Source organism: Arachis hypogaea, chromosome 12, assembly GCF_003086295.3.
Source record: "Arachis hypogaea cultivar Tifrunner chromosome 12, arahy.Tifrunner.gnm2.J5K5, whole genome shotgun sequence".
NCBI classification, from domain to species: Eukaryota; Viridiplantae; Streptophyta; class Magnoliopsida; order Fabales; family Fabaceae; genus Arachis; species Arachis hypogaea.
This window is the reverse complement of record NC_092047.1, coordinates 117,432,819-117,457,155: the sequence shown is the minus strand read 5'-3', so window position 1 is coordinate 117,457,155 and position 24,337 is coordinate 117,432,819. Positions and strand designations below refer to the sequence as shown.

General features: G+C 36.2%; 4 protein-coding genes across 7 annotated transcripts; 3 read left to right on the top strand and 1 right to left on the bottom strand.

The window, feature by feature from the left end:
• The first annotated feature begins 313 nt into the window (after positions 1–313).
• On the top strand, positions 314–4,580 carry LOC112728683 (putative disease resistance RPP13-like protein 1). The gene is made up of 2 exons (XM_025778926.3): positions 314–3,818; positions 3,994–4,580. Exon 1 carries the CDS (start codon positions 482–484, stop codon positions 3,803–3,805), a length of 3,324 nt encoding a protein of 1,107 aa, XP_025634711.1. The 5' UTR covers positions 314–481; the 3' UTR covers positions 3,806–3,818; positions 3,994–4,580.
• A 161-nt stretch (positions 4,581–4,741) lies between these two features.
• On the bottom strand, positions 4,742–7,756 carry LOC112728684 (uncharacterized). The gene is made up of 2 exons (XM_029290941.2): positions 5,962–7,756; positions 4,742–5,161 (listed from the first exon to the last, which is right to left on the bottom strand). The coding sequence occupies exon 1, from the start codon at positions 6,658–6,660 to the stop codon at positions 6,181–6,183; it is 480 nt and encodes a 159-aa protein (XP_029146774.1). The 5' UTR covers positions 6,661–7,756; the 3' UTR covers positions 4,742–5,161; positions 5,962–6,180.
• Positions 7,757–11,634: 3,878 nt separating this feature from the next.
• On the top strand, positions 11,635–18,115 carry LOC112728682 (putative disease resistance RPP13-like protein 1). Of its 3 annotated transcripts, XR_011868966.1 has the most exons (6): positions 11,635–15,525; positions 15,727–15,805; positions 16,557–16,680; positions 16,783–16,982; positions 17,114–17,209; positions 17,560–18,115. XR_011868966.1 is itself a non-coding variant. In XM_072209957.1 (2 exons), the coding sequence occupies exon 1, from the start codon at positions 11,922–11,924 to the stop codon at positions 15,516–15,518; it is 3,597 nt and encodes a 1,198-aa protein (XP_072066058.1). In that variant the 5' UTR covers positions 11,635–11,921; the 3' UTR covers positions 15,519–15,525; positions 15,727–15,962. The 3 variants fall into 3 exon arrangements, 1 of the variants encoding a protein (XP_072066058.1); XR_011868967.1 differs by lacking the exons at positions 16,557–16,680; positions 16,783–16,982; XM_072209957.1 differs by lacking the exons at positions 16,557–16,680; positions 16,783–16,982; positions 17,114–17,209; positions 17,560–18,115 and having other exon boundaries at positions 15,727–15,962.
• A 701-nt stretch (positions 18,116–18,816) lies between these two features.
• On the top strand, positions 18,817–23,545 carry LOC112730694 (putative disease resistance RPP13-like protein 1). Of its 2 annotated transcripts, XM_072209956.1 has the most exons (4): positions 18,817–22,538; positions 22,692–22,761; positions 22,857–22,961; positions 23,195–23,545. In XM_072209956.1, the coding sequence occupies exons 1-2, from the start codon at positions 19,013–19,015 to the stop codon at positions 22,694–22,696; spliced, it is 3,531 nt and encodes a 1,176-aa protein (XP_072066057.1). In that variant the 5' UTR covers positions 18,817–19,012; the 3' UTR covers positions 22,697–22,761; positions 22,857–22,961; positions 23,195–23,545. The 2 variants fall into 2 exon arrangements, with proteins under 2 accessions (XP_072066057.1, XP_025636542.1); XM_025780757.3 differs by lacking the exon at positions 22,857–22,961.
• Positions 23,546–24,337: the final 792 nt, after the last annotated feature.

Sequence of the window (24,337 nt, the reverse complement as noted above, 5' to 3'; positions counted from 1 at the left end):
TCAAATATGTTTAATAACACTCTTGCTACTATTACAGTATTACTTGATCTCATGATCGTTCTAACAAATTGCCCATGGTCATTGGTCAACATTAATATTTTATCTACACTGCACAAATTTTTTCCCTTAAAAAACTCCTTGCCTGGATGCCTGAATCGTTTATTTAATTATTTTATTGCTTCTATTATAACACAATTGTGCATTATTGGTATCACCTAATTTATGCTTCTCATGTAATTAATAATTAATTATTAATTATGCATATTGTCAGCACTATAACAGTATATAATCCTTAGCAAAGAACATTGCTAGTGCATTGCGAACCGCAAACACTTGAGATCCCATTGTGCTCGAGAGAACCCTTTGAGATCTGAATATAACGTTATAGCATTCTAGCTACAACAACTTTCCTCGTCACCTTTCATTCTTTCCTTCCTTCTTTATTTCTTTTCTCATCATCTGCTGCACTTGAGATTCAATCATGGCTGCAAAACTTGAAGGTGGTGGAGCTTATCTCTCTTCCTTTGTAGATGTTGTTTTAAAGAAGCTGTATTTAGTACTTGATGACGACGACTCATTCACCGAAAGGAACAACTTGCTTGGAAGATTGGAGAAAAGTCTGTCTGATGTTGGACCTGTTCTTGATGATGCTGAGCAGAAGCAGTTCACTAACGAGAAAGTGAAGAGTTGGCTTGATGATCTCCAAGATGCTCTCTATAAGGCTGATGACTTGGTCGATGAACTCTCCACTGAAGCTGCCATTGCCACCCAAAGGGATCCAGGTAACTCTTATTCCTGGTCTCATCCGGTTGATTCATATATTAATTATAGTAGTGGCAAGGAAAAAGTAGTTCAAAGACTAGAGTATGTTGTAGCACGCAAAAATTTACTTCATCTGAAGGAGAGTGCCAAGGTGGACATGTCATCATGGAGAACTCCATCCACATCTCTCGTTGTAAGTTCCGACATATTTGGTCGGGACAATGACAAGGAAAAGATAATCAAATTGTTGCTAAATGATACTTGTCATGCTGAATCACCTGTCACTGTGATCCCTATTGTGGGTCTGGGTGGAATAGGAAAAACTACTTTGGCTCAATTGGTTTACAATGATGCCAAAGTGGCGAAAAATTTTGACCTTAAAGTGTGGGTGTGTGTTGCTGAAAACTTTGATCCTGTTAACCTTACACGGATTATACTAAAGAAAATAACTTCTTGTTCTTGTGACACCGATGACTTTGAATCACTTCAGACTGATTTGAAGGATAAGTTGGCAGGGAAGAGATTCTTAGTTGTTTTAGATGACGTCTGGGATGATCGAGAGGATATATGGGAGGATATTCTAAAACCTTTTTGGTACGAGAATAATGGAAGTAAAATTCTCTTAACAACCCGTAGTGAAAAGGTTGCTTCTGTTTTCACAGCTACTAATCAACATTACCAACTGCGTTTATTGTCTGATCAAGACTGTTGGTCGGTGTTTTTTAGGCATTCATCTCTTTCTATTAATTCTAAACAATATGCAACTCTAGAACCAATTGGTAGAAAAATTGTTGAAAAGTGTAAGGGGTTACCTTTGGCTGTGAAGACACTCGGAGGTTTATTGCGCCACAAGTATAATGTAGGGGACTGGGAGAATATACTTGAAAGTGAAATTTGGGAACTCCCAGAAGATAAGAGTAAGATTGTTCCTGCATTAAGAGTAAGCTATCACTATCTTCCTTCACATCTAAAGCGGTGCTTTATTTACTGCTCATTATTTCCTGAGGATTATCAATTTGACAAAAATGAATTAATCTTGCTGTGGATGGCTGAAGATCTCGTACTACCAAACGAAAACTACACGTTAGAAAATATTGGTTGTACATATTTTGATGAGTTAGTTGCAAGGTCATTTTTTCAACCTAGTATTGATGTTGGTTTATTTGTAATGCATGATCTCATGCATGATTTAGCAACATTTTTTGCTGGAAAGTTTTATTTCAGAGTCAGAGAATTTGGAGATCTACAAAAGATTCACGACAAAACTCGTCATTTGTCATATACGGCAAATCCTAACGATCCAGTCATACGACTTGGAGAGCCCTACAAGGGAGAAACTCATATGAGAACATTTCTAGTTGTTCATTTGCTTCATCTTTATGAATTAATTGATATAACAAGTGATTCTTTGCACTTACAATTATTAGAATTGAGGTGTTTAAGAGCGTTGTCATTTAAATGTTTTTGTATTGAGTCATTGCCTGATTCAATAGATAAACTGATCCATTTGCATTATTTGGATCTCTCTTACACCCTTATTTTGACATTGCCCGAGTCATTGTGTAAATTATACAATCTCCAAACGTTGAAGTTGACTTATTGTGAGAGGCTGAAGATTCTTCCTTGCCGTATGCAAGATCTAGTGAACCTGCGCCATCTTGATATTGAAGGAACTTCTTCGTTGATAGAGATGCCAAAGGGAATGAGCAAGTTAAAACATCTGAACTTCTTGAGTGGTTATATTCTCGGCAAGCAGGAGGAGAATGGAATAAGAGAATTGGGATCACTTGACAATCTTCATGGCTCACTATGTATTTCCAACTTAAAGAATGTCAACAACAGCCGTGAAGCTTTGGAGGCAAAGATGGGTAACAAGAAGCACATCAACATTTTAGAATTGAAATGGATTCCAGAGGACGATGACGAGGAAGATGATGATGTTGATTTTCAAAAAGAGAGAAACATACTTGGGGAGTTACAACCTCACCGAAACTTGAAAGAGTTATCAATTGATGATTATAGGGGTGAAATATTCCCTGATTGGTTAGGCCTTTCTTGCTACTCCAATTTAACCAACTTGAGTATGTATCGTTGTAAGAATTGCCGTCAGCTTCCTTCACTAGGACAGTTACCCTCTCTGGAGCATCTCAGAATTTTTGATTTCGATGGGTTGGAGAGAATTGGTGGTGAGTTTTACAACAACGCTGAATCATCTCATCAGGGCACACCCTTCAGATCTCTTCAAACTCTGATATTTTGTGGAATGCCTCGCTGGCGAGAGTGGCATACTCCTGATGACTTTGACGGATTTCCGAAACTTAAAAAACTTGACATAGCAGAATGTCCGGTGTTAAGTGGAGATCTGCCAGCTCACCTTCCGGAAATGGAGCAACTTACCATTTGGAAGTGCGAAGAGCTTGCATGTTCGCTGCCGAGAGCTCCCAAGCTTCAAGAATTACTTGTAAGTAGTTCTGAGTGCTTGGAGGATGTGAAACCGCACGAGGTAGTAATTGAAGAAACTCAGCAGGCGAAGTCCGTATTGGAGTGCCTGCTCCACATCGAATCGCTGTGTCTCCAAAGTTTGAAAATCCAGAAGTGTTCATCAGCCATATCAATTTCAGGAGACTATTTGCCGGATTCATTACAAGATCTGAGGATATCAGATTGTTCAAAATTAACATTCTCTAAGCCATTGCAACACAAGTCCCTAACGGAGATACATGTGTCCCAGTGTGATTCACTGACGTTGTTTCCATTGGGGTCCCTTCCAAATCTCAAGAAACTCTCAATCTCAGAATGCCCCCGTTTAGCATCCGTGCCGGGGCTAGGCTTTTCTGCGCCACACCTAGAGATACTGGAAATTGATGCTTGCGAAGAAATAGATTCTTTTGGAGAGGAGTGCCTCCCACCGAGCTTGACAACTCTTCGGATCAGTAAATGCGAGAAACTAGAGAGGTGGATAACATCCAATGGTTTGCAGGGTGAAGAATCTCCTTTGAGGTGCAAAGTGGAAGGGATGAAGGATCAACAAATTCAATCATAAAGTTATAACACAGGTAATTAGAAAGAAAACGGCTTACTTTACTTAAGTCATCAAATTTCAAATTTTTTTTTTATTCCTGTCATTTTGGGCACTTACATGACAACCTATAGTGACATTTTTTATTTTTACAAATGCAGTGTCTCATTATGCTTCTTATGGAAAAACTTGTCAATTTTTGTCCTATACAGGTTTCTCAACACAATATGAAGACAATTTTTCTGAATCCAAGGTGGAAAAAGAAGGCTGAGGTGTCAAGGTTGTTTATAGCTGAATGCTTACCATAAGCAAATGGAAGAACTTTCACTATGAAAGTAAGAGAAATGAGGAGCTCTTGCATTGAGCTAAATAGCTGCAAGTGGTTAATGGCTGAGAATGATGAGGAGGATTGCGATTCCTGAGAATGCCACTGGGAAGTGGTTAATGGCATACAAGAATAAATTGTAAGAATACATTGTTTTTGTCTCACATTCCCTCAACTGATCATCAAATGGCATATTTGCTCACAAAAAATGTGTCAACTTGTCTTTGTAATATGTTTTGGACCAACACAGTTTTCCAAAAGAATACTCTGAGTTTGAGGGGGGAAAGTTAGGATAATAATTTGTATGTAACCCCCATTCTGTATATTATAGTAAGTCAGGGTGTTAGTTTCTGTTTTAAGTTTCCTATTTGAGTCTGTTTTGGATTTGTTTCTTTATAGGCTAGTTTCCCCACATATACAAGGTTCCTCCTTTGTATCTTATTTATAATCAATGAATGAGGTTATTCAGTTTCATATCATCTCTCTCAGAAAGTCTTGAAACTCTCTGTTTCTATACATATTTTGTTCTACTTTTTTTACATTGCAGCTCCTTCTAGAATGCCTAGTGTCAATAGAGGGTATTGAGATTCCCTAGCAATAATAATAGTATATACATAGTGAAAAAAGAGAGTCTATAAGAACAAGCACTTGTTATAATATATTCAAGGCATTATATTGCAGGGGGCACTTGACAATAAGGACGGGGAAGTTGTGTCTTATGGGAGATAAAGTTGATGGAAGAACATATTATAGGGCTACAAATGTGTCACGACCCAAAATGAGTCATGACCGGCGCTCAGGAAAAATAATCCTATAGCAAGTCTAACATAGTCAAATATAAGTTCAATAAGCAAGTATAAATATTTTACAAGTTCTAAAATAAATAATTATATATTTTTAACAAAAAAAATTAAAATAACTAAGAATGGTTGGTTCTGCCTGTGACATATGGAGCATATACTTTTAGGAATTCAACAAAGAATAGGTACGCATTGCAGACCATTACTCTTGAATAGAAAGTCTCACACAGTCAAATATTTGTTCCTGAAAAATATCTTTAGGAAAATGGGGTGAGTTTTGCAACTCAGTGACCAGACAATACATCTATAATCAACATGAGACTATACAAACATTATCATCAAAGTAATTTTAATTAGAAAGTAATAGTTAATAATAATAAGTGAATCAATAAGGGAGTTCTCATACAAAAATCAAATCAAAAGTCCACACCTGGGCGGCTCCACCTCTATGGGTAGCCCTTTCCTCTTGTGTGTCCTAACAGAATAATAGATCTAACGTGTGGCCTACACGTTAGGCTAGCAACACCCCTGCTAGCTGGAGTCTGAGTTAGATGCATCTAAGTTAACGTCATAACCGCCGTTAACTACGGTTTTCTAATACGAGGCTCCCAAACCAATTCCAAACATATAATTTCAAATACAACAAATATTTTATCTTTCAAATATATAGGGTATCAAATCAAATCAAATCAGATAATACTCTCTCATCAGAAATCTTTTTCAATCATACTTTTTCAATGAGATTTCAAATATATTTCACAATTTTTAAAATAAGTGAGTACCAACAAATACTTCAATGCTTCAAAAACGGATATTCAAGTAAAATCAAACATTTTGGAATAATGCAAAACTTTAAAAAAATATATATAGTCTCATGTATAGTTCCAAAAGTATAAACTTCATAAAAATGAATTATTTAATTCTAATAAATCAATTATTTTAATCAATTCAAAATCGTTCAAAATAAATATAACTATAATTCAAAGATCATAATATATATATATATATATATATAGATGCACAATCAAACAATTATAAATATAAAGCCTACTCACAACGTAGTCCCAAGGGACCGAAGATACCAAACCCAGAGTGCCAAATTCAAGGTAAGAAGGATTGAAGTGGAATGGAAAGAATGAGCGTAGAATTTGAACCGGAGTAGCGACAAGATAGAGCTGGCCATAGTTCTCCATTGTTGAAACTATAATCCAAACGCGTCGACGGAACCTTTCCTCTCAACCCGAAACTGCAGCAGCTACAACCTCAGCTCCAAATCACTTTCTCAGCAACCACAACGACTCGGACTTTAGGGAAACAACTAGCGGCAACACCGGTGGTGGTTCCGGCAACAACAGCGCCATACCCATTGACCAGAAACCCCGGCAGCGGCGGCGGCAGAAGAACGGCGACCTCAATGTGACTTCCCGGCGGCCAGAGGTGCAGTGGCGCTTCCGGCAGCGGCGAGCCACTCCAGTATCCCCTTGTGCAAGCTCTCTTCCTCCGGCAGCGACCCAGACGGCGGCGGTGAGCTCGTCGCAGTAGCTCCCCCGACAGCCAGCCCTCCAACACGACAACAACACAAAGGCTTCGCTCTCTCTCCTCGCGTTCGCCTCTTTCTCTCTCCTCCATTGTTGTTGATGACGGCGGCAACTGGCAGCAAGGTGTGGCGGGTTCGGCGGCTCAGTGGGGAGGGCAGTGGCAGGACACGCAGCGGCGGTCCTCTCTTCTCCCTCGCAGCGCAGCTCTCCCTCCATTCTTTTCTTCTTTATTCATGTGATTTGTGTGTGTGTTGTGAGTGAAGAAGGGGGTTTGGGGAGGGTGACGGCTAGTGAGGACTGAGGGTTGAGAGAGAGTGTTTTTTTTTTGTGATTAGGGTTAGGGAAAAGGAAAAGGAAGAGTGGCCCACAATTTTTTTTATAAGTTATTACAAAATGGCTATACAGTTCTTGCTCGAAGAGGTGAGTGTGAAGGAGGAGGACTTGAAGGTGGTCTTAGCAAATAAAATGATGGTTGAATGGATAGAAGGAAAAATTGAGACCAATTGGGAGAACCGGTTCTTGAGAAACAAAGTAATAGATATGAAGGTGTTGTTCAAGAATTTACAGGTGAAGTGTAGAACTGAAAATGAATTTAAAGACAAGCGAAGATGGGAACAAGAGGCAATGAAGAAAGCATATAGCTGGGTGGAATGGGTGCAATAAGGAAACAGTACACAAACACACTCTCTCAACCTTCAGTCCCCGTCACTCGTAGCCAAAGAAAGAATGGAACGAGAAGATAGGGAGGAATGAGGAAAGAACATGGGAAGAAGAGGAAAGAAAGAAAGAAAAAGGAGAGGAAGATGGCGACGGTGTAGGGGAAACCATTGAGCCACCGTAGCTGAGAAGAGGAGACAATGAGAGACAGAGAGGGAGGGTTTGAGCTCGGTGGTGAAGAAGGGAGGTGCCGCTGTGTCGTCGGAGCACGTCGTTGCTTGCGCTCTGTTGTCGGTGTCGCCGCCAGAAGCCCTAGCCTTGTCATCCCTTAATCTGATCGCTGCAGCTGCCGAGAAGGGTGGTGGTTGCTGCACCTCTGTTGTCATTGTCGTGTGATGTTGCTGCTGCTTGTTTTGGGTCGATGTATTTTGTTCGACCTTGCTTCCTGTCTTATTTGGGACCATTCTCCCAGGTTGAAACTACCACCTTCAACCCTCACTTGGATTCTAACTTCTAATCTCTATATTGATGGCATTCCGGTGTTGGTCTTGGGTCTTTTAGGACTAATTTGTGATTAGACTTTATATTTATAACCGCTAATCTTTTACTTTATGCTATTATGAGTTTTAATTATATTTATAAAATTATTATTGAAGAACTCTGAATTGATTAGAATAATTGATTTATTATAGTTGAATAATTATTTTTATGAAACTTTTATTTTATTTTAGAATATTTAATTTTACTCGAATATATACTTTTGAAGCATTGAAGTATTTGTTGGTACTCCCTTACTTTGAAATTGTGAAATATGTTTGAAATTTCGTATGAGTGAAAAAGTATGATTGGAAAAGATTTCTAATGATAAAGTATCGTCTGATTTGATTTGATTCGATACTTTATATATTTGAAAGATTAAATATTTGGGAGGCTCGTATTAGAAAACCGTAATGATGTTAATTTAGATGCATCTAACTCAGAACCTGCTAGCAGAGGTGTTGCTAGCCTAACCTATAGGTTAGGCGTTAGATCCATTATTCTCTTAGAACACACAAGAGGAAAGGGCTACCCATAGAGGTGGAGCCAGCCTAACGTATAGGTTAGGCGTTAGATCCATTATTCTCTTAGAACACACAAGAGGAAAGGGCTACCCATAGAGGTGGAGCCGTCTAAGTGTGGACTTTTGATTTGATTTTTGTATGAAACTCCCTTATTGATTCACTTATTCATATAAATTATTATGTTCTAAATAAAATTATTTTTAGGATAATGTTTATATGGTCTTATGTGAATTATAGATGTACTGTCTAATTAATGAGTTACAAAACTTACTCCGTTTTTTTCTAAAAATATTTTTCAGGAATAAATACTTGAATATTTGAGTCTTTCTGTTCAAGAGTAATGATCTGCAATAGGTACCTATTTCTTGTTGAGTACTTAGACGTTATCTGCTCTATATGTCATAGACAAAAGCCATCCATATTTATTTATTTTTATCTTTTGTTAAAAATATGTAATTATTCATTCTAGAACTTGTAAATTTATACAAAAAAAAATATTTGTAACCTTATTTATCTCATATTCGAATCTGTTAGACTTGCCAGGGGACAATTTCCCTTAGCTCCAGTCATAGCTCATTTTGGACCTTGACAGAATGATTATTTGACGTTCAGTGCATGACTGTTTCTCTCCCCGTTAAGGGTCGAGTTGTAATAAACTGATCTGAAATAAAGAAGCAACTGAAATTTCATGTTAATAATTTCTGACCAAGTTTTTATTCATATGTGGTCTCCTTGCTATTTAAATGTTTTCTTTCCTCCATTACTTGCAAAAGTTAGTTCCTCTTTGCACTTGGCAGCAAATTAATAGCACCAAAAGTTATTTAGGGTAACCTTTTGAAAAACTACTACAAATGCAAAGTTTGTTTTCTGAGTTAATTTTTTAGGCATTTATCATCTTCTTAGTTTTTTATGCTGCAATTCATATGCTAATTTTTAGAATTCATAGTGAAAGAGGCCAATTGAAAGAGAAGCTTACAAACCACTGCCCAAACTTTTACAGTTGAAATCAGAATGTTTAGACTGATAAATAAATTTGGATCAAATAAATATATATTTAAAAAATTAATGAACCCATTGCTTAATTAAAGTGTATTATTGATAACGCCAGAGTTTAGAAATTCCAGTAATTATTTATGTTGAAGCATTATGGAGAAGATGCATTAAACAAATACTATATGATATGTGAAGGAAACATATCTTCAGCTTGGTGTGGAACAAATTATAACAAAAGTATTCTGAAGCAAGTCATGTGAAATTGTCTATTGAACCTGTGAAGGCAATTTTCTTTAGCTAGAAAATTCTTAGTTGTGGTGGATGATGCTGGAATGAAAATTATGATAATTATAATGGACTTCTTAAGCCTTTTTATTTTAATACGGGGTTAAGGGAAGTAAAATTTTTATGATAACTAGGATCAGAAAGGTTATTTCTGTGGTTCAAATTATTCCGCCTCATGAACTAAGTTTGTTGATTGTTGTTTAGTGTTTGCTAATTATGATAATTGTTGTTGTTCTTTTTTCTATTTGACATCTGCCATTGTTTTGTTCTTGTTTAGGATATCATCATTATAATTTAAAAAAAAAAAAAAGAGTCAGATACAATGTTACCTATTATTTGTAATAAGCAAGTGAAATGTTGGTAATTTTCTATATTTCATTTCTTACATACAAGGCATACCTTCTCATACATTGAAATTGCATCTTTTTTCAATTTGTCTTGCTAAGAACTTGTACTTGGATTTTGATAATCTAACTGATATTTAGTCTCAATGCTTATTACAGTATTCTTAATGTAAATTTTGTGATTTCAACTGATTTTTCTTATGTTTCGATTATAAGAAGATAAATTCCAGCATGAGCTAAATGTTCCCTAGAAAGCTACAAACCTGCCACTCATATATATAGGGAACTCGGGACAATATAAATGAAGAGAAGAGTGATTAGTAGATTCCTACAATGATTGAACCCAAAATGTGGTTATATGCCTAATATCAAAGAAATTTCTTTTTTTTTTTCTTAAATCAAAGTCAAGATATATTGATTGTTAAGGCCTTACATAGTGGATGATAAACCTAGTAACGAAATTAGGATGAGATTAGTTTTAGATTGAAAAGTAAATTCAGCTTTCTGTTTTAGATTCTGTTTTTTCTGTTTTGTAATATATTTTTCTGTTTTCTGTTTATATTCTCATCTTAGCTTCTGTTAATTGTTATCTGCTACAAATAGCAACCCTTGATAGAATGTAACAGTTTGATTCCATATTGAATTTGCAATTAAGGAAATTCAGTATTTGCTTCCCTTTCTTCTCTCACAATCATCTTCATCAATTTGACACACCTAGTCTAATAGTCTAATAATCTAAATATCTAATGAATAATTGTAAACTAAGTGTGTAGAAATTTGTGAGTAAATAGCATTATTATATGCTTTAACCCTTTCCTTACTTCAATAGTTTCAGTGTGAGTTGTGAGTGTCAACAGTAATAGCCATCGCTTCATGTAGCTACCAACAAAACAAGCATCCTCCTCCTCCTCCAACTTTGATTGTTTCTTTAACATTATTCTCAGACAAAGCCTTCAACATGGAAATCTTGTAAGCTGCTTCTTTCATTGACCTCCTCTTCTCACTCTGTCTTTAGTGCATAAAAAATCTGCAAGTAATGTTGTAACGTTATACCAACCAGTTGTTTATACATTTTACCAAAATATTTCCTCTAATCTACCAACAAATTAAAAGAGCAGTGATATGCGTGCAGTATAATTTTTATATGTACATGAGAGCATCAATGTCAAGAAGCATTGAACAAATAGTTGAACATGTGAAGGGAACATCTTCCGTTTTGTGAGGACTGAGGAATAAAAGAAACAATAGTATATTCTGTCATGGTGTCACGTGATGAAGAAGGAAGCATGTGCCTATTAAGTATTAACACACTATTGCATTTTGGCATTGCACTTGACATTAAAATTTTCAACAAAAGGAGTATGATTCATTTTTCAAACTATTCTTATTTTAACATGCTATTTACGTAATGTGTATATGAAAAAGAATATCTAACTCTTCAACCTTTACCTGATAGATTAAAAATATTTGTTCAGAATAAAAGAAAATAAAAAGTTAGAAGTTCTACACTTTGTTTATGTAATCTATCATCAGACACAAGATGCTTCATCCAATAGAGATACATACAGATTACTCAGATTTATTACTTCTGTAATCATGTGATTAGCAAAAATCTTAACGTTACACCAACCAATTGTTTATATTTTCTTCATCTCATGTTACAACGTGCAGTGCAAATTTATTTTCATAGAATACATCCAAGAGAGTAAAGACAAGAATCGTGTGAAAGATCTCTTTTCACATGAACGTCTTTGATTGACAAAATCTCCTAACACTTCTCTTAAATATATTATTTATTCAGAAGTTGTTTTAATTTACCTTGAAATACGAAGAACACACCTTAACGAAGTGTTAAACAAATGAAAGGACATGTGAAAACATCATGGAGAAAACAAAAGAACGTTATCAATCAATTAATTATTATTCATCTTTCAGCATTGCACAAATATATAATACCCAGCAAAGAACCTTGTTAATACACTGCAAACTGCAGACACTTGAAATCCCTTGTGCTTGAGCCTTGAGAAGATCAGCTACCTTATAGCAATCTTGCTACAACAACTTTTCTCATAACTTTCCAATCTTTCTTTCTTGTCTTTCTTGTGATCTCATCATCTCCTAAACTTGAGCATCAACCATGGCTGCAAAACTTCAGGGTAGAGCTTATCTATCTTCCTTTGCTGATGCTGTTTTGAACAAGCTCTCTTCACTTGATGTCAACTCAACCCCAGATGCAAGGAAGTTAGCTGACCAGAAGTTGCTTCAAAAGCTGCGGAAGAGTCTCCGTGCCACTCGACCTGTGCTTGATGATGCTGAGCAGAAGCAGATCAGAGACCAAGAAGTGAAGAAATGGCTTGTTGATCTCCAAGATGCTCTCTATTTGGCTGATGATCTTCTGGATGAACTCTCCACTAAAGCTGCCACTGCCACCCCCACCCAAAGGGATCCAGGTAACTTTTCTTCCCAGTGTCACTCTGCTGTTAATTCAATGGTTGAATATAGTGATGATGATGAGATGGAAGTAGTAGATAACATGCAAGACATAGTTGATAAACTAGAGTCTATCGTTGAGGAGAAAGATGTTCTTGGTCTGAAACAAGAGATTGCTGAAGATCTAGAGGACATATCATGGAGAATTCAGTCATCTCTGGTTGAATCTTCTGATATTTATGGCAGGGACAGTGACAAGGAGGCCATAGTTGAGTGGTTGTTAGATAATACTTGCAATGATAAACTGTCTGTGATCTCTATAGAAGGCATTGGTGGAATCGGAAAAACTACTTTGGCTCAGTGGGTTTACAATGATGCCAGAATGAAGGAGAAGTTTGCCATTAAAGCATGGGTGTGTGTTGCTACAAAATTTGATCCTGTTAATGTTACAAAGGCTATAATAGAGGACATAACCTCTTCTCCTTGTAATAAGGTTAACTTGAATTCACTTCAAACTGAATTGAAGGAAAAGTTAACCGACAAGACATTCTTAATTGTCTTGGATGATGTTTGGGACAATCAGCAAAATTTGTGGGACAATTTTTTAAAGTCTTTTTTGTGTGGGAATAAAGGAAGTAAAATTCTTTTAACTTCTCGTAATAAAAATGTTGATTCTGTAGTGTCAACTACTAATCGACATTACTCACTACACACATTGTCTCCCAATGATTGCTGGTCAATGTTTTTGAAACATTCATCTCTTTCTACTAATTCTACACAATATACAACTCTAGAACAAATTGGTAGAAAAATTGTTAAAAAATGTAAGGGCTTACCTTTGGCTGTGAAGACACTGGGGGGTTTATTGCGCAATAAGTATAATGAAGGAGATTGGGAGAATATATTAGATAGTGAAATTTGGGAACTTTCAGAAGATGATAGTAAGATTGTTCCTGCATTAAGAGTTAGTTATCACTACCTCCCTTCACATTTAAAGCGGTGCTTTGTTTATTGCTCATTATATCCTGAGGATCATCAATTTGGCAAAGATGAATTAATGTTGCTATGGATGGCTGAAGATCTTTTACAACCAATGGGAAACAACACATTAGAAAATATTGGTTGTGCATATTTTGATGAATTAGTTGCAAGATCATTTTTTCAACCGTCTAGTACTGATATTAACTTATTCGTAATGCATGATCTCATGCATGATCTAGCAACATCTTTCGCTGGGAAATTCCATTTCAAAGTCAAAGAAATTGGAAACCCACAAAAGATTTTCAGCATAACTCGTCATTTGTCATATACTGAAAATCTTGGCGATCTAGTCTCAAGAATAATTGGAGAGGCTTATAATGGAGCAATGCATATGAGAACATTTCTACAGTGTCATTTGCATTCAATTTGTGGTGAAAGTGATTTGCTGTTGCTGCTGCAATTGAGATGCCTAAGAGTTTTATCATTTAAAGGCTTTAATATTCTATCATTACCTGATTCCATAGGAGAATTAATCCATTTGCGTTATTTAGATCTCACTTTTACACCTGTTGTGAGATTGCCTGAGTCATTGTGTAAATTATACAATCTCCAAACCTTGAAGTTGAGGAGATGTTATAAATTAGAGAAGCTTCCTAGCAACATGCAAGATCTTGTGAACTTGCGCCACCTTGATATTGAAGGAGCTTCGTGTTTGAAAGAGATGCCAAAGAGAATGAGTAAGTTAAAACACTTGAATTTATTAGGAGACTACATTGTCGGAAAGCATGAGGAGAATGGGATAAAAGAATTAGGAACACTTGACAATCTTCATGGCTCATTCTGCATTTCCAACTTGGAGAATGTCAACAATAGCGGAGAAGCTTCGGAGGCAAAGATGGGCAACAAGAAGCACATCAACATTTTAAAACTGAAATGGCTTCCACATGGCGATGGTGATAATGTTGATGTTGAAAGTGAAAGAGATATACTTGACAAGTTACAACCTCACCGGAACTTGAAAGAGTTGTTAATTGATGGTTATAGGGGTGAAATATTCCCCGATTGGTTAGGCCTAGGCCTTTCTTGCTGCTCCAATATTACAAAACTGATTGTGGTTCGTTGTAAAAACTGTTGTGAGCTCCCTTCACTGGGACAGTTACCCTCTCTGCAGGAACTGTATATTTGTGAACTTGATGGGCTGGAGAGAATTGGTTGCGAGTTTTACAAGAACGATAAATCAATTCAGCAGGAGACACCCTTCAAAGCTCTTCGAAGACTGGTGCTTGGTGAAATGCACCGGTGGCGAGAGTGGCATGTTCCTGATGAGTTTGATTGTTTTCCTAAGCTTGAAAGGCTTTTGATAGTAGACTGTCCGGTGTTAACCGGAGATCTGCCAGCTCACCTTCCAGCTCTGGAGGAACTTGTCATTGGTGGATGCGAAGAGCTCGCCTGTTCACTGCCGAGAGCTCCCAAGCTTTGCCAATTACTTGTAACGGGTACGGCGACTTCTATGGAGAAGGCGGAACCGCACAAGGTAGTAATTTTAGAGACGCAGCTAGCCAAGTCCGTATTGGAGTGCCTGCCCCACATCCAATCGCCATATCTCCAAACTTTGAGAATCGTGAATTGTTGGTCGGCAATACCAATTTCAGGAGATTATTTGCATGATTCGTTACAATATCTGCAAATCGCTATGTGTCCAAAATTAACATTCTCAGAGCAACTGCAACACAAGTCGCTAATGGAGATACTTGTGTACAAGTGTGATTCACTGACGTCATTTGCATTGGGGGCCCTTCCAAGTCTCCGTGTCTTACAAATCTCAGAGTGCCCCGGTTTAGTATCCATGCCAGCGCTAAGGCTGGCTGCGCCCCACCTAGAAGAGCTGTGTGTAGAGAAATGCCAAGAAATGGAACCTTTTGGAGAGGACTGCCTGCCGTCAAGCTTGACAACTCTTAGGATCTACGATTGCAAGAAACTAGAGAGGTGGATAACATCAAACGGTTTGCAGACTGAAGGCCTTATCCATCTTTTCCTTATAGAGTGGAATGAAGTTAAGTCGTTCCCAAGAGAGGGCTGCCTTCCTGCTTCCCTTCAGTCTCTACAACTGTATGACTTTGCAAATCTGGAGACGCTAGACTGCAAGGGACTTCAACATCTCACTTCCCTTCAAACATTAGCAATTGAAGACTGTCCAAAGCTGGAGAATATCACACAAGAAAACCTGCCTGCCTCCATACTAAAACTCAGATTTGAGGGAGAATGTCCTTTGAGGCGTAAGCTGGAAGAGATGAATGATCCACGGATTCAGTTTGAAACTTAGGACACAGGTAATTGTTTTTGCTCTCATCTTACCTAAACTCACTGCACGCCCTCCAATTACAATGCTAATTCTTTGCACCAAACTTTCTCATTCCCTTGTTAATATGCCAAACCAATTTTTCCCCCCTTAATTTTTTCATTCTTTGATCTGAGCCATTTATCTATACCTTAGCTACCGTTTCACTCACAATTTCTATGGTTGATTGCAGACTAGGAGGATCAGTTTCGTTCATTCTGATTTTCCACCATTTCTTCAGGGATTCTGTCTATTAATATGTTATGGAGGAGGTGCGTTAGTACTTTATGAAATACATTATTCTCTTTGATTTGCAAACTCATACCAGTTTTCGAATTACGAAAACAAAACATACTTTAGTTATGCCATTGAATTTCAGCTTTCTATTTTTGTCAGATTTGAGTTCATAAAATTTACTTTTTGTTTTCCTAATCTCTGGACTCTGTTTATCTCATAGAATTCTGGTATATGTTGGATGTTGCTTCTCTGGTTTTTTCATCTTTAGTCCATATTGATTAAACCAAGGTTCTTGAAGAGATGAAAGACCCACAAATTCAATCTGAAAGTTATGGCAAATGTAAATTGAAAAATAATGGCTTACGTTACTTATGTAATCAAATTTCAATTCTTTATAGATTTTGAAGGTGCTCCAATTTTAAATATTTGACAAGATTCTATGTTTTTCCGCATACTCTTGCATTAAATCTCCCTCATTTGACCAGATCGAAATCTATTATGTGTTGCTAATCTCACTTTGTTATCTTCAATCAAAATTTGTCTGCCCAACATTCTTGCGGTTTTCTTTTTTTATGGAAGATTAGTTAGGTAATGGTAAATGCTCCACCAATTATTGGCTGATGGGTTGATACTTCACGAATTTGTTTTCTGTTTAGGTACTAACATCATTCTATGCATTCAATTATAAATTTCATTCAGTTGCATTACAGTAGCAGTTACCCAAGTTTTCTAATACATTGGTCTATTTATTATCTTCATTTTTTTCACCATGGTTATATTATTCAGGAGCCAAGATCTTTTATTCCATCAGTGTTCTTCAAAATACTTTACATTTTGCCTCCTAGCAATCAAAGTTCTTACATAGCTGAACTTTCCATCATGCTACACGTTAGTGATAGCAAAATACCGAGTAATGTCCTAATTCATATCTTCGCAACCTTCTATGATTCAACTCCTAACTTTTATGATGACAACCATAAAAAGTTCTGTAATTTATTTGTTTTCCGGACAGAGAATGAATCAAATATGAATATAAACTGGCCGATGCTTTAGCTAATCTCTTCAATTTGGCTCAACCAAGCAAGATTGTCACCAAGATATTTTCACTTAAATATTGCCAAAATTTTCGTGTCATGTCTCTTCTTTGGGTTGGCCTATTGGAAAAGCCTAAATACAGTTCACAATAAAATCAATCATATGATGGTAGTTATGGTAAGTGCTCTTCGAAAATTATTCTCATTTTGAGAAAATTTTTAATACATTACTCAACACAGAATAATTGAATTGTTTACTGTTGTTATAATGCTCTTGGGTTTGATCTAACTGTCCTTTCATTCAACTAGTGTAACTTGGATTTCTAAGTCCAACCGCAGGCTGGATCTAAATCTGAACTCTCCATTTGCGACAAAGTCTTTGTGACAAAGTCGATTAAAGAAGAGGTATGGTCTACTCTTGCTTTCTGTTAATGTCCCATATCTTTCCTTACATACATGGAATACCTCCTCATAGAGCTTTTCCAAAAGGAGCAAAGGGACAACTTCTGCATTCAAGTTGTTGCTTTTGCTACACATGAGAATGCACAGTATTTGAAATGCACAACATGCAGCCTCTTTGGTAGTGAAAAAGTAGGTACTTGAATCAGTTGTCCCTGTATCTTTTCTAATATGTCCTGCGAATTACTTGAACCTCTTTGGAAATCTAACTGATACTCCAAGCTAATTACTCTATTATACTGAAATTTTTGGGCTGAATTTTTTTTCTCTTTCCTTTTTTCAAACACAATATGAAGACAACGTTTCTCAACCCAAGGTGGAAAAAGAAGGCTGATGCGTCAAGGTTGATTATAGCAGCAATTGGTTAAAGGCTAAGAATGTTGAGGAGGTTTGTGATTCGTGAGAATGCCATTGGGAAGTGGTTAATAGCACACAATCCATTCTTACACAATAGATCTGAACATCTCAAATCATATTCTTTCCTTTTTTCTTAGTGAGAGGGATTAAATCATTAAGAATAAATTGTTTTTGTCTCACATTCCCTCAACTGATCATCATTGCTCACAGAAAGTGTGTCAAATTGTCTTTGTAAAGTTTTAGTCCAAACAGTTTTCTCAAGGAATACCCTGAGTATTAAGGGGGAAATTTAGGAACAAGAGTTTGTTTATAACCCCCATTCTCTATTATATATAGTAAGTCAGGGTGTTAGTCTCTGTTTTAAGCTTCCTGTTTGAGTCTGTTTTGGATCTCTTTCTGTATAGCTAGTTCCATCACATATACAAGGTTCCCCTTGTATCTAGTGTGTAATCAATGAATGAGGTTACTCAATTTCATATCATCTTTCTCATAAAGTCTTGAAATTCTTCCTTTCTGCACTCATTTTGTTCTACTTTCTGTATTCGACCCTACCAAAAAGATGCAACATTATTATATAATCGGATGATAATTTAAAATAGAACTGATTTTTTGTAAAAAAAAAAATATATTAAATTATCAATTAATGACCTTCTCTTAGTGGCTAAGGATCTTTTACATTTAGTAAAAAATCCTTGGTTCAACATCCACTGTCACAAATAATTCTAAACAACCATAGCTGGAATTTCATTATGATTCCTTTTACTAAAGTTTTATGTAGACGAGACAAGAGCTCTTTATAATCAATGTTTTATTATCTATCAAATTATTATTTTATTTGCAGGTGGTTTTATTTTATAAATAAAAAATAAAAAGAAGTGTGAACGAAATCACCTCAGAATCTGTATTATCAATTTTCTATCTCTAAGAGTAGACAATCCTTAATTAATAAAATATTTTTAGACCATTTATATTTTTAGTTTATTTTTTAATATGTAACAGAACTCCTGTAAAAATATTTTTTAAAAAATTGAAGTACTTCTCCTAACTAACTAAAATAGCTGTGCCACGTAGCACATTTTTAGTTTATTCTATAAGTCAATCATTAATATTATATCTACATTAAACTGTTCTAATATATTATGATTATTTTTCATGACCAATAAAATGATAAATCTTTGAAATAAACAATTCCTTATAATTATTTCAAGATTGCCAATCTCAAAGTGAAACCTTATAAAATGAAGCAGAAATTAAAAAAGGAAAAAGGAATCACATATAATTTTATATGAGGGGCTGAATTGTTGATTGTGTTATAAAATACATTAATCCAAACTTTTCTTTCTTTCTTTTCTTTGTTGTGATCTGATCATATCCTGAACTTGAGTCTCAATCATGGCTGCAAAACTTGGGGGTAGAGCTTATCTCTCTTCCTTTGTTGATGCTGTTTTGAACAAGCTGTCTTCACTCGATGTCAACTCAACCCCAGAAGCAAAGAAGTTAGCTGACCAGAAGTTGTTTCGAAGACTGAAAGCGAGTCTCCGTGCCACTCGACCTGTGCTTGATGATGCTGAGCAGAAGCAGATCCGAGACCAAGAAGTCAACAAGTGGCTTGTTGATCTCCAAGATGCTCTTTATATGGCTGATGACTTGCTCGATGAACTCTCCACTAAAGCTGCCACTGCCACTGCCACTCCCACTCCCACTCAGAGAGATCCAGGTAACTCTTCTTCCTGGTCTCACTATGTTGATTCAATTTTGGAAGATAGTGATGATGATGAGATGGGGGTAGTGACTAGCATGCAAGACATAGTTGACAAACTAGAGTCTATTGTTGAAGAGAAAGATGATCTTGATCTGAAACAAGGGGTTGCCAAAGATCTGGAGGACATGTCATGGAGAATTCAATCATCCCTGATTGAAAGTTCTGATATATATGGCAGGAATGATGACAAGGAGGCCATCATAAAATTGTTATTAGATGAAAATTGTGATGATATATTGTCTGTGATCTCTATAGAAGGTATTGGTGGAATTGGAAAGACTACTTTGGCTCAGTTAGTTTACAATGATGCCAGAGTGAAGGAGAAGTTTGCCATTAAAGCATGGGCGTGTGTTGCAACAAAATTTGATCCTGTTAATGTTACCAAGTCTATAATGGAAGACATAGCTTCTCCTTGTAATAAGGTTAACTTGAATTCAATTCAAACAGAATTGAAGGAAAAGTTAACAGAAAAGACATTCTTGGTAGTTTTAGATGATGTTTGGGATAATCAGCAAAATTTGTGGGATAATTTTCTGAAACCTTTTTTGAGTGGAAATAAAGGAAGTAAAATTCTTTTAACTACTCGTAATAAAAATGTTGATTCTGTAGTGTCAACTACAAATCTACATTATAAACTAGATACATTGTCCGACAAAGATTGCTGGTCTTTGTTTTTGAAACATTCATCTATTTCTACTAGTTCTAGACAATATGCAATCTTAGAACAAATTGGTAAAAAAATTGTTGAAAAATGTAAGCGATTACCTTTGGCTGTGAAGACACTTGGGGGTTTATTGCGTAGTAAGGATAAAGTAGAGGATTGGGAGAATATACTGAACAGTGAAATTTGGGAGCTTCCGGAAGATGAGAGTAAGATTGTTGCTGCATTAAGAGTTAGTTATCACTATCTTCCTTCAAATTTAAAGCGGTGTTTTGTTTATTGCTCGTTATATCCCCAAGATTATCAATTTGACAAAGATGAATTAATCTTGCTGTGGATGGCTCAAGATTTTGTACAACCAATAGAAAATTACACATTAGAAAAGATTGGTCGTGCATATTTTGATGAATTAGTTGCAAGGTCATTTTTCCAACCCTCTAGTAAAAATGTTAGCTTCTTCGTAATGCATGATCTCGTGCATGATTTAGCAACATATTTTGCTGGAAAGTTCTATTTCAGAGTCAGAGAATTTGGAGACCCAAAAAAAATTTGCAGTGAAACTCGTCACTTATCATATATGGTAAATCGTCATGATTCAATCTTAAGACTTGGAGAGACCTATAAGGGAGCAATCCATATGAGAACATTTCTAAATGTACATTTGCTTCATCCTCAAAAATTAATTAATTTAGAAAGTGATTCTTGGCTTTTACAATTACAAAGGAGGTGTTTAAGAGTTTTGTCATTTAAATGTTTTTCTATCGAGTCATTGCCGAATTCAATTGATAAACTGATCCATTTGCATTATTTGGATCTCTCTTACACATCTATTTTGACATTGCCTGAGTCATTGTGTAAATTATACAATCTCCAAACGTTGAAGTTGAGTTATTGTAAGAAACTGGAGATGCTTCCTAGCCGTATGGAAGATCTTGTGAACCTGCGCCATCTTGATATCAGAGGTTCTGATTCTTTAAAAGAGATGCCGAGGGGAATGAGCAAGTTAAAGCATCTGAACTTCTTAAGTGGTTATATTGTGGGAAAGCACGAGGAGAACGGGACAAGAGAATTGGGAGCACTTGACAACCTTCATGGCTCACTTTGCATCTCCAAGTTAGAGAATGTGAACAACAGCCGTGAAGCTTTGGAGGCCAAGATAGGTAACAAGAAGCACATCAACGCTTTAGAATTGAAATGGCTTCCAAAAGGTGATATTGTTGATGTTGAAACTGCAAGAGATATACTTGACAAGTTACAACCTCACCAAAACTTGAAAGGGTTATCCATTGTGGGTTTCAGGGGTGAAATATTCCCTGATTGGTTAGGCCTTCCTTGCTACTCCAATTTAACCGAATTGAGTTTGAAGGATTGTAAGAATTGTGGTCAGGTTCCTTCACTGGGACAGTTACCCTCTCTGCAGCATCTGGAGATACGGGGACTTGATGTGTTGGAGAGAATTGGTGGTGAGTTTTACAACAACGCTGAATCATCTCATCAGGGGACACCCTTCAGATCTCTTCAAACTCTGGAATTTTTTGATATGCCACGCTGGCGGGAGTGGCATATTCCTGATGAGTTTGATGGATTTCTGAAACTTAAAAGCCTTTTAATAGAAGACTGTCCGGTGTTAAGTGGAGATCTTCCAGCTCACCTCCCGGCTCTGGAGGAACTTACCATTGATAGATGCGAAGAGCTTGCGTGTTCACTTCCGAGGGCTTCCAAGCTTCACCAATTAACTGTAAAGGATTCTGTGTTCTTCGGGAATGCAGCACCGCACAAGATATTAATTAAAAAAACCCAGCTGGCGAAGTCCATATTGGAGTGCCTGCCCCACGTCCAATCGCAGTGTCTCCAACGTTTGGAAATCCAGCAGTGTAGGTCAGCCATATCAATTTCAGGAGATTGTTTGCCCGATTCATTACAATTTCTTAGAATATGGGATTGTTCAAAATTAACATTCTCAGAGCAACTGCAACACAAGTCCCTAACGGAGGTAGTTGTGAGCAAGTGTAATTCACTGACGTTGTTTCCACTGGCAGCCCTTCCAAATCTCAAGACACTGTATATCTCAGATTGCCCAGAAATGGATTGTTTTGGAGAGGAGGGTCTCCCGCCGAGCTTGACAACAATTGCGATCTCTAATTGCCAGAAAGTAGAGAGGTGGATAACATCAAAAGGTTTGCAGAGTGAAGACCTTACCTATCTTAGCCTTCAACAATGGAATGAAGTTAAGTTGTTCCCGAGAGAGGGTTGCCTTCCTGCTTCCCTCGAGTATCTACATTTGTCGTCCTTTTCAAATCTGGAGACGCTAGACTGCAAGGGCCTTCACCAACTCACCTCCCTCCAAAAATTAACAATTAAAGACTGTCCAAAGCTGGGGAATATCACACAACAAAACCTGCCTGCCTCCATATCAAAACTCTACATCTGGGGACAATGTCCTTTGAGGAGTAAGCTGGAAGAGATGAACGACCCACGGATTCAATTCGACACATGTAATTGTTTTTGCTCTCATCTTCCCTAAACTCACTGCATGCTCTCCAATTACAATGCTAATTGTTAGCACAAAAACATTCTCTTTACCTTGTTAATATGCCAAACCAAATTTTCCCCTTAATTTTTAATTTATCTTTTCCCCTTGATTGCAGACTAGGAGGACTAGTTTCGTTGATTTCTGCAACATGCAAGGATTCTGTCTATTAATATGTTAAGGAGGAGGTGCGTTCATACTTTATGAAATACATTATTCCGTTTGATTTGCAAAGTCATACCAATTCTTGAATCCAGAGTTTAATGTTGCAAGAAATTCATAGATATGATGTTGCAAGCATTCTATTAAAACCAGTGCAAGGATTTTGTGGTTTCAAGCATCTTTGTGAGTGCTTGGCACAGCACACACTTCATCCATTTCAGATGGGGTAGTTGCAATTGCAATAGAATTTGTTTACAAGCCATAACCTGCAAAACCTCAGTTCCCATGCCGTTGTGAAAAAATTAAATTGATTAATATGTATCAATTCTAGCTCCATTGGTTGGTTGATATTTTCATCTTTCATAAAACAAATGTTCTACTTTCTAACCAATCAGCATTGTGCGGTACTATCTCATTATACTTATGATAATAAAACTGGTCAATTTTTGTTCTATGCAGGTTTCTCATGATTCAGACCCTGAAATACAATATGAATTTCTTTGCTGGAATTGCTGAAATGCAATACAACTGGGACTGCCATTCATTCAAGTTTCATGGTCAACCATCACTAGTTCATCAAGTCCAAACTCAGTTTTACCAAGGAATACCCTGAGTTTGAGTTGGGAACTTAGGAATAAGTGTTGGTTGTAACACCCATTGTGTATATTTTAGTTAGGGTGTTAATTTCTGCTTTGCTCTTTCTGTTTGAGTCTGTTTTGAATCTCTTTCTCTATTGGATAGTTTCCTCGCATATATAAGATTGCCTTTTGTATCTTATGTATAATCAAAGAATGAGTTTATTCAGTTTCATATCATTTATCTCACAAAGTATAAAACCGTCGTAGATATTTTATTTTTCCATTGTTTTATATTAAGTCAAATTTAAGAACTGTTCTTAACTCAAAAATAAAAATAAAAAAGTTAGGTATTATTATAAGTAATATATTTAAGTCATACAAGATATGAGATGTCGAAAGCATAATTAGGTATTGTTATTATATGCTATATTGAGTTATTTCTTTTTCATATTAATTGTTATGAAAATTATATATATATAAAATATAATATTAACCAAAATATAACTAATATTGATAAAAAAGTATCGATCTTTAATATTTCTGTATTACTAATATGAAAATTATAGTATGCATCGTTGCTTGCATGTATGTAGTATATATAGATAGGACAAATTAAATAATCGGAAGATGTTCATGTATGCCATTGTACTTGTTTGAAATATGATATTTTAACTTTTAGGAAACGTTTCAAGTGCTCCAGGTATTTTTCTAAGTTCAGTATGCCATGTACTATTATTTTTCAAGTTTTTGTTTGTCTTCGAGTGACGCATGAAATGACCCAAGTGGTCCTGAAATGTAAACGTAAATGAAGTAAAGAATAGTTTAAAAATTATTAACTAGTAAAAAGAAATTTTAATAATTTTAGATGTGTTATAATTAAAAAAAATAATTTTTATGAACATACATTTTAATAATTTTAAAAAGTTAATGTTTAAATGAGTAATGAAAAAATTCAACAAATAATAAAAAAATATTAGATACGTTTTTATCGAATAAGATATAAAAAAAATTAATTTTGTTTTTA